The sequence below is a fragment of the Phycodurus eques genome, chromosome 11, assembly GCF_024500275.1.
Source record: "Phycodurus eques isolate BA_2022a chromosome 11, UOR_Pequ_1.1, whole genome shotgun sequence".
Lineage (NCBI taxonomy): Eukaryota > Metazoa > Chordata > Actinopteri > Syngnathiformes > Syngnathidae > Phycodurus > Phycodurus eques.
In genome coordinates this window covers 6,003,126-6,015,873 of record NC_084535.1, presented here as the reverse complement: position 1 = coordinate 6,015,873, position 12,748 = coordinate 6,003,126, and the positions used below count along the sequence as shown (strand labels likewise).

At 40.6% G+C, this 12,748-nt stretch overlaps 1 protein-coding gene across 1 annotated transcript in view; it reads right to left on the bottom strand.

Annotated features, from left to right (window-relative positions):
• LOC133409479 (protocadherin-15-like) overlaps nucleotides 1-12,748 on the bottom strand; it is a 220,203-nt gene that overhangs the window by 59,166 nt on the left and 148,289 nt on the right. Inside the window, exons 22-25 of the mRNA XM_061689538.1 lie at nucleotides 11,963-12,193; nucleotides 9,782-9,898; nucleotides 3,291-3,431; nucleotides 1,840-1,952 (exon numbers count right to left, since the gene is read on the bottom strand). Coding sequence (XP_061545522.1) covers nucleotides 1,840-1,952; nucleotides 3,291-3,431; nucleotides 9,782-9,898; nucleotides 11,963-12,193 — 602 coding nt within the window. The remainder of the gene's footprint in view (nucleotides 1-1,839; nucleotides 1,953-3,290; nucleotides 3,432-9,781; nucleotides 9,899-11,962; nucleotides 12,194-12,748) is intronic.

Below are 12,748 nucleotides of genomic sequence, written 5' to 3'. Positions count from 1 at the left end.
AGATGAGTATTGCCTTTTCTGACATGTGTCGCTGCTTAATCCTGCCAAAAGAGCCTCTTAATAAACTAAAGCGGGGTACATCCTAACCGGTTTTTAAAATGTGAGAGGCCCAACACATGAAGAGGAAAACATTTGCATGTGAGTTATTACTGCTCTTCGAGAGTGTGGTGTACTTTAGATCAGCAATCCCCGACTTTCTTTGCGCCACGGACTGCTTTCACAAAGTAAAATTTTGACTGTCCAGCCAACTGGACTTTTCTAGTTGTCTTAGAAGACGTTTCACCTCTCCTCCGAGCAGGCTTCGTCAGTTTGTGCACATTGGCTAAATTGGACAACTCTAGCCTGAGTGTTGATGTGGAAACCCAACTATTTATCCACTTTTGGGATGCAAAGCGACAACTGTTGAGATGCATTGACGAGAGGTCTCTGCCTTCCAAAAACAGTGGTTAGCTCACCCTCATGAATATTACATTCAGTTGCCACAATGGTGGTGAGGCACCTGAAGGCCAACATTGGCTGTGTTATTTGTTAGAGGCTAAATTATCGTCTCTTTGGAGAATGTGGTAAATGTGTTAGATGTACTGTAGTTGTTGCAATGAGTGGGAGCCCTGCGCTTGTTTCTCGTCAACGAACCAGTCCCATCTTGGGGTAATGGGAATCTATGACACCCTGACAAGTATGTTACTTACTCACCTGCAGCGAATAACGAGCATTTTAAGTAGGACTGCTGTCTCTCCCCCCCCCCCAAATAAATAAATAAATACATATTTTTGTTGGAAGTTGTAGGCTCGTCTCTGAGAAAAGCTCCAAAAACGTTTGTTCTTCAGTCATTGTTGACAAATGGTTTAACGTGTACAGACGCACCTGATTTTCAAAATAAAACTTCTGTCAGACTCTAATTATCCGTAAAATATTTTTTCGCTCTGTCTCTCTGTTCCAAATGGCCCACGGAGGAGTACTTGTCTGTGGCCCCATGGTTGTGGACCGCTGCTTTAGATGACCAACGAAGCACACCACACCTACTGTATAACAATATCTCCACAGACAACAACAATAAAAAAAAGTCTTCTCTCCAAGTAGATTTCTGCCGTAGTACCAAAACAGAACTGTGTGAATCAGCAGGGTGCCACAGGACTAATGGTTGAACGACTACAGATTTTTTTGGAGACGACGCTAAGGTAATGACAGTTGAGTCGACGTTGATTAATCGATGACGTCATTTTTGCTGTTCTCAACTGCTGTGCACAGTTTCACCTCCAAACACAAGCTCGCTAAAATAAAGACAATAAAATATTTCTGCAAGTTTGAGTCACTGCTGCTAGTTTGCTACGCCAGCCGACCCCCTGTTGATTTCAGCGAGGCGTCTGTATTGTTAATGACAAAACGTGATTGCAGATTAATCGACTTCAAGCTCTAATTGTCATTATCATTATAATTGTTAACGTGTCGACTAGTCGGCTAGTCTGTTCGACCCCTGATCCAGACTGCCAGATAATACAAAGAACAAGAAAGAGTAGTGGTAGAAGAAGAAATAGAAGAAGGACACCACAACACAATCAATTGCACCTTGACATGTTTCTGTCAACTGCACAAGCTTCAGGTCGCTTCTTAATTGAATATTGTTCCATTTGACATCACAACCACTGAGTCTGTGGATCGGACAAATCTGGTTTTCACCACACACAAGGATTTGCCATCATAAATATAGAACTGGTTTAACATTTACGATTGTCTGACTCCGACTGTTTTCTGAGCAGTTCGGAGAAGAAAGCAATGTAAATATTTGACATTGTAGGTAAATATTAATTTAAGCATGTTGAATTGTCAAAATAAACTTACCTGTACTCCTCCTGCGAAAAGATGGGAATGCGGGAGGGCTGAAGGACGGTGATCTCCACCAAGGTGCTATTCGTCTTCACAGGCTCACCGTCGTCAAAGGCGATGACAAACAACTGCGTGCGTGCGCGCACAGACAAACACACACACACACACAGTCAGATATTATATGTTGTTTACAACATCCAACATAATTCATTTTACAAGCACAACTAGGAGGGAAAAAGAGAAAGAGGAACCATTTTGTCACAATGTAGCGTCCCAGACATCCTCATAAGAACCAAATGTCCCAGAACACCTGCTTCGCTCTTTGAAAATAAACAGTATATTTAAAAAAAAAAAAAAAAAACAGGCTAGGTCACCTTGGGATGATGGCTTTATATAAAAAGGTGCAAATGTTCAACCACTGCTCGTAAACGCCATAGAAAAATGATGTCATCTAGTACACAGATATCACTCTGATCCCCAAATTGTCCCTATCGAAGCATCACTATGGAGCAATGACGTCCAGTGAGGTTCACGGCTGGTGAGGCACCGATACAGTCAAATTTACAAATTTCTGAAAGAAACAGATTAGGAGCCTGACATTTAAAACGGGAAAGGCTGAACTGGTATTTTTTCGACCAGCTGTTTGAAACAGATATTTCATCTTCAGCGTTGGTCTTCCTCTGTTAATAACATCCCATTTTGATTGGTTGTCCACTTTAGAGAGTTTTTCCAAGGTTAGGTATAATACTATATCATTCATGTTTCACTTTCAGGGACTGCATCTGCCAGTTCATTTTTCTCCTAACCGCTCTAAAAAGTTTGTATCGTCTTCCTAAATCAAGTCTGCTAATTTACATTTCAGTCATGACTGAGTATGACAATTCGGAAGAAACAATCTGATTCCTTTAGTGGTGGTCTCGGACCACTGGCAGTCCCAAATAAACCCCAAACGATCCATGAGAGGTTGGATATTTCTGGACTTTTGTTCTCCCTTTGGGCAATTTCAATCCATTTCAATTTAACCACAAGTGTTCAGGTTCTGTCAGTCAACTGTCAATTGTTTTTGGATATTTGGACAGAATGTGGTCTGTACACTGTAACGTTTTATCAATGTACAACCCCAATTCCAATGAAGTCGGGACGTTGTGTTAAACAAATAAAGTCCATAAAATTCTAAATTAATGATTATTTGCTAAAAACAATAACGGTTATCAGTTTGAACATTAAATATCTTGTCTTTGTAGTGTATTCAATTAAATATAGGTTGAACGTGATTTGCAAATCATTGTATTCTGTTTTTATTTATGTTTAACACAACATCCCAACTTCATTGGAATTGGGGTTGTAAAAAAGATGCCCATTCAAGAACACAATAACATTCAAGTCAGTAACATTCTATCCATCCGTCTGACCATCCATCAACAGATCATCCATCTTTCCATTAATCTATTCTAACGTCTACTCACCTTAAAGGTAAGACTGGGCTCCTCATTGAGGTTGACCTTGGTGACGATCCTTCCGCTCACTTCTTCCACATCAAAGATGCTCCCGCTGTACGGCGACCTGTCCTGGTCCACTCTGTAGCGTACAAAACTGGCCGGAGTGCCCTGAAAATCAAAGGGACAAGGAAGGGGAATAAAGGAAGCAATCCGATTATGGTAGCTCACCAAATGATGCTAGAAGCCTCAAAAGATAGCAACTGTTGGACTATAGAGCACAGATATCACCAAAATTGGATCTTCAGAATTGTAAATGAGGGCAAATGTGTGGTATCCTTGTATGTGGAACGTAAAATTCAATTCATTCAAATTTAAAATTTTACCCTAAAATATAGAAGCAGTACCAGAACACACTGCGACGTAGGAAAGGAGGTACACACCTTTTTGTCCTGGCTGCTCAGTACAATATGGCAACAGTAAGTCAACTAAAATATCAATAATAAAGTTAGCGGTTTCAGCTTCATGTGCAGCGTGACTCATCATCAAAACTGAGAACAGGTTCTCTTGATCACACTGGACTTCTTTTCACACTATGACAGTTATGAAAGTTAAAATGTGACTGTGCAGCAAATAGAGGTTTTGACTTCTGAATGGATTATTTCCAATCTTCTTCTATAGGAAACTACTCCTGAATATTCTTTGAAAAGCAAACAAAAATAATTAATAATTAATAATTTTTTGCTGTTGCTTTCACTGCCTCATTTTAATGGTCAGCCCTTGATTGCACTGCCTTGTATAAATCAAATGTTATTTATGAATTCAGAGTTATTCTTTTGAATTTTATTGAAAAAGGGGAAACACTTCACCCCTGGAGTCCCCGGAATAAATCACTTGCATTAATAATTCGTAGGCCCCGGACGTTAACAGTGACTCTTTAACAGTGATTAAGATTCACCACACTTCCTGATTACAGATCATCTTCATAGTTTTTCTTATCACACTTTCTTCCCTAAGGGCAGAACTGATTTATTTTTATTTTTTTTGCCTGAGCAGATCTGTTACCAAGGGGACTGGTCAGCCTGGAGGCTAGAGAGATGAGATAAAAACCTCAAGTAGGAACATGTCCCCGAGGAGGATTTTTCTCAAACACATTTCTCTTTAAGGGGTTAGGAAACCCAAGGGAATTCTCAGAGGGGGTTTGCAGGACTATGGAAAAGATGTCAGAGAGGATCAACAATGAAACTCAGAAATAACGTTTGCACTGTAGCGTAACAACCATAATAGCAGCCGCTTCGGTCTGTAAACATTACACACAGACATAATATACTAGCCAGCGCAATCTCGTCAGCTCACGATTTTATAGTTTGCTTTCTAATCAAATACTCTATAGCTATGCTACGCTATCATTATTGTTCTTCTATTATGTGTAGCTCATCAGTGAAAACAAGACCAAACTGTCGTGGCTCTCAAGGTCACCTTACACAGTAAAAAAGAAAACGTGCAAGATAAAATATACAACATAATATTAAAACGACTGTACTTGAAAATAAATAAAAATAGAGATGTGGTTTGTCTTGAGATTAGCCCTGCTTTCCTGAAAATGCTAAAGATCCCTGACGATGCGCACCATGCAAGTTAAATTCATTAATGAATTCACAGTAAAATTCCGTTTTGAATCTATGTGTGTGTCAGAGAAGTAAAAATCTTTAGTTTAAGATTGCATGTTAGCTCACAGAACGGTACTGAGTTTAGATTCCATTTTGTTGAGTCAGAGTATTTGCTGGGGCGCTAACTTCAGTAGTCGAATGCATAATTGTTTATAATTTACATTGCCTTGGATTTATCAATTTATTCCACTAATACAACAGCCCATATTTTACATCTAACACTGCTAAAACTGCTAATAAGGCCTTTTAAGAGCCATATATTGTATTTATCTGTTGATCCACCCATCAATTTGTCATGAGATTAGCACCCCCAGCGTGAAATCACAACAGAAGCACGAAAATGTGGTTAAAACCTTATATAAACATTATGCAAGTTGAACTAACAATTAATTTGCGAGAGAAGTGAGTTTTATGTTGCCGTGTGTTGTATTGTGAACCAATCAAACAATAAAAAACATTAGCCGAAGATAGCTAGTTAGCTCATGAAAAGGAGGCAAACTTAGCATCCATGTAGCAGAGTCTGATTACTTAGCCTCACTAGTCCAAAGCATACAGTAATTGTTTAGAATTTATATTACATTGCATTTGTCCATTTATTCTGGAGATACAAAAGGCTTCACCTTTACAGCTAACACTGCCAAAAATGCTAAAAAGGCATTTTATGAGCCACATATTTAGCTTTTGTAATGAGATTAGCAAGTTCAGCAACAACTGATTGACAATAGAAATGAGTTTAGAGTCTAAAGTATTTAATATTAAACAACATTGCTTTTCTTGATTTTCTCCCTTGTCAGCATTTTACATTGTTTATTGTAGGTGGTCCCGTCTCATGCAAAATGACATGAGTAACCCTGCCCCCCTCTACTGCGGGGTGTGCCAACGTGAGTACGACTACACTCATGGCACATTTTCTGACAACGGCAGCGCCAGAAAATATACATCAATTAGCATGCAATAACTCTTTTCCTCACTCAAAAATATTACCAAATTTTAAACTATAAAACAGACCCCACTTCTCTATACTCCACCTTTTTCTTGACTTGTTTTTTTTAAATGATTCATAACGCCAGGGTGAACACACACAAGTCATAGATTTTCAGTACTTCATAAAAGCAGCTGTGATGGCTTCACATCTAATTGATGTAGCGAAATCAAATGGGAAGCGCTAAATAATACAAATCTAATTCTGAGCTCAACAACATTACATCTTATTAAACATGCATTTCAAAACACCAGGAAAAGAAGGACGGCTCTCAAACAAATGGCAGGGGTACACTTTCTGCTGCAATATTTAGTTGTTGTTTTTTTCCAGTCATAAATAACAGACCTTTCAACCCCAGCCATGAGGAATAATGCATTCAGGAGCATTTTTCTCCATGGTTATCTCATTCAGAGTGACGAAGCACTAGATGAAAACACAGTCCACCTTTAGACATCACAAGCATCACTTTTCCAGACGTGAAGCAGCATAGATATTTGTCTATCCAGGAAGCTAACAGGGATGGTCCGAACTGTTAGGAACTTTTGACAGAGACGTAGTACATGCTCTGGCTGTGATATATATTACATTAGCCTTTGACAGGGACTCTGTCAATAAAATGCTTTGAGCCTCAGTTCAATAAGAGACTGGGTTAGTCCACTCCTGTTAGGAAATTGAATTGGTGTGTCAGTCAAAGCCCTGCTCTAAGTCACACCCTCCCTTCTTCGTGTAGGCTGATCACATTGGCATGCTCGGGGAAGGTTGTGTTGTCATATCGCAGAAGGATTTGAAAAGGTTTTTGTACAGTGGCACGCCTTGGGCAGAGGAAAGTGGATTCAAATTTAAGGTAAAGCTACGCGGTCGTCCATATAGTCAGTTGAATTCCTCAAAAATATGCTTCAAGGTAAGAAACATAAATGTATTAGCCGTAAAATAATGCCGCTTGTTGTGGGATAATATTATAATGTTAGCTCCTTAGCCTAGTTACTGTCGTTGGCGCGAGCAAGATAATTAAGGCAGATTATGCAATTATTCCACAAATTACAATAGTTCCAGGTTTTCCTAATGACATGCGTGACATGCTTCAGTCCAAATATCAAAGGTTCAAGAATTTCTCTTCCTCTATTTACAGCCCTGTTGAAGCCTGCCTGCTTTGGGGGGCGGAACTCTCTCATGCAAATGGCCCACTGCTCAACCCGCCGTCTTTTACTATGGGATGCCAACACAAGCGCGAACTTCCATCCATCCATCCATTTTCTGAGCCGCTTATCCTCACTAGGGTCGCGGGAGTGCTGGAGCCTATCCCAGCTATCTTCAGGCAGGAGGCGGGGTACACCCTGGACTAATGTTGCGGTTTACTGAGACACAGTAGTTGTTAATGTCTTCTTCGTTTGTGTCTGCATGACTATTATAATGCTCCCCAGTGGCCAATTCACATACACCAGAAGTCACAATGAATTAATCATGATGTACAAACTGTTTAATTCTTTACATTATTTTTAATTATGTTATTACCGTGTTTTATAAAGTAAATACTATAGTGTGCTACTTATTAAAAACACATTACAATTTTGTTGTTTTGTTTGGGGGGGGGGGAGGCTGGAATTGATTAATGACATTTCCGTTCATTTCAAAGGAGAAAGATGATTTGAGGCAAGAGTCTTTTGAGTTAAGAGCATGGCCACGGAACAAATTACACTCATCTCAAGGCAACACTGTATTTATATTCAAGTCACTAAAAAGTTCAGTTTCCCATTTTAGTTTCAATCTTAACAAGGCTAGCCATGCACCCCTGGTTGCGACATTTGCATAGGTCTATTGCTTTTTGATTTTTATTGATTGTAATAGTAAATAGAGAGCTAGGAACCATTTCTGTGATTGGCTGGCAACCACGCCACGCTGTACCTTGCCTTTCGCCGAAAATCAGCTGGGATTGGCTTCATTTTACTTGTGAGCTCAACGAGAACAAGGGCTCCACAAAAAAGAAATGGATGGACAGTAAGCTTTCATCAATGGCTGTTTTGGCAAACAGTCAATTCCTGATCAATGGCAATCACGCTAACCGTTGACTGACAAGTCAAATGTTCTTTTCCTATGTAGGGTGAAACAATTTCTCTGATCGCGCAGAGTGGTATCGAAAATGGATGGCTGGATGGAACATCAAGGCTAAGGCAGTCTCAATAGACTGAAAAAAATCCCAAGTTGCCAGAGTGGTTGAGTGAGTCTTTGTGATACTGAGAGGTACTCTTATGTCCTCAGCCGAGACTGACCCGCTGTCAAGGTACAAAGCCAATGAAGGGCTGCTCATAATAAAAGGTTGTGGAATCTGAGGCTCTCCAGAATGGTGGACGCTGTGAGGGCAGCACGAGGAGGTCAGTGAGTGTTTTAAACCTTAAACTGAAAAGGTCTTAAAGAGAGCGGGGGGGGAACTACCTTGTGACTCATGAGCTTCCAAGAACTATAAGTCACAATTTTGATATCAAGGTGAAAAGGAGTGCCAAATAAAAGGTTAGTTGTAATGAATGACAAAGAAAATTCATTCAATGCAATGCTTTTTTTAGCACAGCGTTTTGTAACCATTGTGCCAGACATATTCTCGACTGCATTGTGTAACGTTTGCTTTGTGACAGATGAATTCCATAGGGAAATAGACCGAAGTCATTATTGCTCCACTCCTGGGAGAAACTCCTCTGATACCACAGTGTGAAAAAATAAATAAATAAATAAATACATGTATATTTTCTAACGTATGTCACTGTCAGAGGCTAAAGGCTGGTGACTCATGCAATCAGAGTTGGTGAGGCAGAATGGAAATACGTACATACAGAGGGTACACAAATGAAAGCATGCGGGCTTGCGGGAACGTTCAAGTGTGTGGCGTGAAGATAGACGGCACACTTTAATTACAAATACCACATAGAATTGCACGGCTGTCGACAAGCACAATGTATCCCAATGGTTGCCCTACAAATATCCATCCATCTAGTTCCTATAACGCTTGTCCTTATTCGGGGCGCAATGGGAGCTGGAGCCAGTGTAGGATTGCAAAGGGATAGACAATTTTCAGTGCATTACTTCAAAGTTTGCGGAAATTTGGTTGATGGGAATTGTGGGCAATATTACAAATGAAAAACTTCCCATGGGAATTGAGGGTGATTTAATGGTAATATTACATATACATAATATTTATGCTTGAATTTAATATGCTCAATCATAAATACAAAATTGTACTTTCATCACAAGCAGACATCCATGCAAAGTTATATAATTTAAAAGGTGGACATTCCAACAGATGTGTGATTATACCTTTATCAAGTTGAAAATATTTTATTGAACAGTTCTCTCTTTGAACAAAAACATGAATGTTAAGTTAAAGGGGCTGTGTGCAATTAAAAAAAAAAATCACTTTTTGTCACATTAAAACTGTCAGTATACTTACATTAGTAAAATGAGCTGTGAAAAAAAAAAACTCTCTGGCCCCATCTTGTACTTCTAAATTGATTTTAAGAAAAGCCTGAGGAAAAACCAACCAATCAGAGAAAGATGTGACCCACAAGGTGTCATACATTTGCCGTGCACTCATGGGCACAACCCCGAAGCCTTGCGCTGACCTGTTTCCTTGAGTTTCAGGAGCTTTGCTGAAATATGATGGAAAATCCACCTCCGGTTAGCAGCAAAAATTAAAAAGAACAAAACAACAGTGAACATAGAAGCTGCCTTTAAGAGGTAGAAGGGGCCACAGGCAGCTGAGAGGATTCAGAACCGATGTGGAATTCGCAACATTTCTGCTCAGCAGTTAATCACCTGCCTGTGAATATTCTCATTCATCCAGGTCATGTCATTTATCATGGGTTCCGAAGTAATATACTCACTGGTGGGTCCTGGTCTTCTGCAAAGACAGTCGTGATGACTGTCCCCTTCTCGGCGTTGGGTGCCACCATGCCTTTGTACAGGGGCTGGCTAAAGACGGGGGAGAAGTCGTTCATATCCTGAAAACAATGGGAGACGACATAAATGAAGATCATTACTGGAAGGAGAAACATACTTCAGCAAATGCCACATTTACACTGCACAGTACTAGTTCAGTGGGCTCGGTTGTCCAGGAAAATTGCAAAAACCACGCCGCATTGAACGCATCAGTTGGAACGAGACTGGGTTTTATCCAAGAAGAGACTCAGGGCAGCAAGAAGACGGACCACTGCAGCGAAGTGGAGACTGCGGAGTATGATACAGCAACATTTAGAGCACAGTTACAGCAATGGGGTAGGCTAATGTACTTGGAAAAACAATTCTGGTAGTAGCTGTTTTGTGCCTATGGAAAAATATTACTAGTGAGTTAAGACAACTAGGTATTGTGCAGTGGAAAATAGCACATTTTTGTTTGGCTAAAAGGAAAATCTGGCAAAAACATGAGTACGACAGACTTTGATCTGGCATGAAAGTAAGAGTCCACATGAGCACAACAGCGTTTCCTCATCCACAGGGCATGATCACCTCTTCAAACAACAAGCTCCTTGCTAATAATGCAGAACAGGTCAGTGCTGCATGTTTGTGGTGCATTTGAATGCCGTTTTGATAACCTTGCAATCTCAACTCTAAAAGAAAACAATTCTTCGGGCTGATCTGCCTTGTGACAATTGTTGTGACAGAGTCTTGGGTATTCATAATTTATAAACGCGTCCTCCAGGAGAAAACTACCATCCATTTTTAGTGTGATCACCACTCCAGTTGAAAGAAGTTCAATCTGACGCCGAGGACAATCTGCACTACAGAGCATCCTCCCGAATGACACAACAACAAAACAATACAAAAGGAAATCAAACGGTAGATACTTCATATAGCCCTCTAGAGATGTTACACCAGAAGCAGAATCAGCTCCAGCTCTCGTCACAGAGGCGCCGGTGTGATTCAATGTCTGACATTTTCAAATAACAGACAGCGGTTTGTAATCGGCGGCGGACTGATCTGCTTTTGCCAATCAAACGCAAGTCCTGAGTGTTGGCAACAAAGCTTACCCTTATTGAAGGACAAACTCCACTGCGCAGCTCGTCGTGTGGCAAGTCTGCCTGATAACGAGCTCCCATTCATGCAATATTGAGCCATGCGGGCTTATGTTGAGATGGCCATTTAGAAGCAATGCCAAAGACGTGACATAAGTGTCTCAGCATGTTGTCCAATCCAGCCAGATCTCCAGAATTGAATAAACCAAACATCATCATTGATTGCACAAAGCTTGTGAGTCCTGTGAGCCAGGCACAACATCCTGACAAAGATGATGCATCCCTACTGTGAAAATATGATCAAAACTTAGAACAATAAGGGTGTATAGAAGTACAAGTAAGTATATATAGTATACTAAAGTATAAGTAAGTGTATATATATATATATATATATATATATATATGTAAGAAGACGGGCGGACTAGTTGTGGCTGAGGTGCATCTTGGGTACCAGCATGTTTTATTAAATTGTTTGTTTTGGAGTTAAAAGTAAAAAAATTCCTAGCTGAAATGCTTGTATCATCCTTTTGATTCTGTGAAAAAAAAACTCTTGGGAAAAGTATAACTTTGTGGCAATAGTTTACCCATTACCATACTAAACAATGAGAGAGAGTTTGCAAGAGACCTTTGAGAGAAGAAAAACTGCACAGAGCAAATGCACGGTCGCAGACCTATACGACTCTTCTTCACTCCCCCCTTTGGGGAATCTAACCACAAGTTGATACACCTGAGACCACCAACGGGCCACAAGCTGAACAGCAGGCGGCACTGCAGGAGTGTTTCAATGTACCTGACTGGTTTTATGTTTTTAAAATATGTTTATTTCAAAAGCATATTCTATTTATTAGTAGTAGTAGTAGTAGGACTATTTTGTGTTTTATGTTCAATCTGTATTTACGTACAACACTTTGTTTCAGCTACAGTTGCTTTTTAAAGAGCTCTATAAATAAAGTTGAGTTGACTTGAAAGTTCCTCACTTTTAGGTCTTCTGGGTGAAACACGTGACACCACACTGAGAGCTTGCGGCGACGGTGAATGTCAGGGAGTTCTTACCGTGATGCGAACCGTGACGGTAGCCTGCCCCGGGGGCGTGACGCCTTCCTGGTCGACAGCTTCCACCTGGAAATTGTATGAGGCTCCCATTCCCATAGCTGCCAGGTCCTCAAAGTCCAGAGTCTGCAGCACGGCCAACTCTCCAGTGATTGCGTTCAGGGAAAAAAGCTGGCGGGCCGATTCCGACTTGATCCGGTAGGTGACATTGGAGAAGAGGTCTGAATCCGTAGCCTGCAGATAGGAGCAGGAGGCAGGGGGAATCAAAGCAAAAGAGTTACAGTGTGAAAACAAAAGCTTGCAATTCTGCTTTGCTCCTCGGGAGGCAATATTGCATCACTGTGTCATGAAGGAACTGTGGCGCAACTTCCTTCGCAGCCAGTGGTTGTTACTCAGTGACATGCTTGAGGGTTTTCTACACTTACACAAGCTGGAGGTACACTATATAACACCGCCACATATTCTGCCGCACAGGGAATGTAGCACGAGATCAGAACATGGAACCTGCTAATGACTAAACATAATGGTGACATATTGCCTACTATAGGCGTGCATGGTGGAGAACAGCCCTTCTTTCCACCCAATGTTAGAAGCACACAATTGTCCGTCACGTATTGGTGAGATGAATAAGTTGTCTAGCCCAGTTTGTCATTTGAGCTCAAGTGTGCCGCAGGAAATTATCCAACTTCACTTGATACGAAAATTATTATTTACAAGTAATGTATCTTTGTTCGTGCATCGATGCCAGCGGCATATAATGACAGGCGGAACATGAAACGCGCTTCCGCA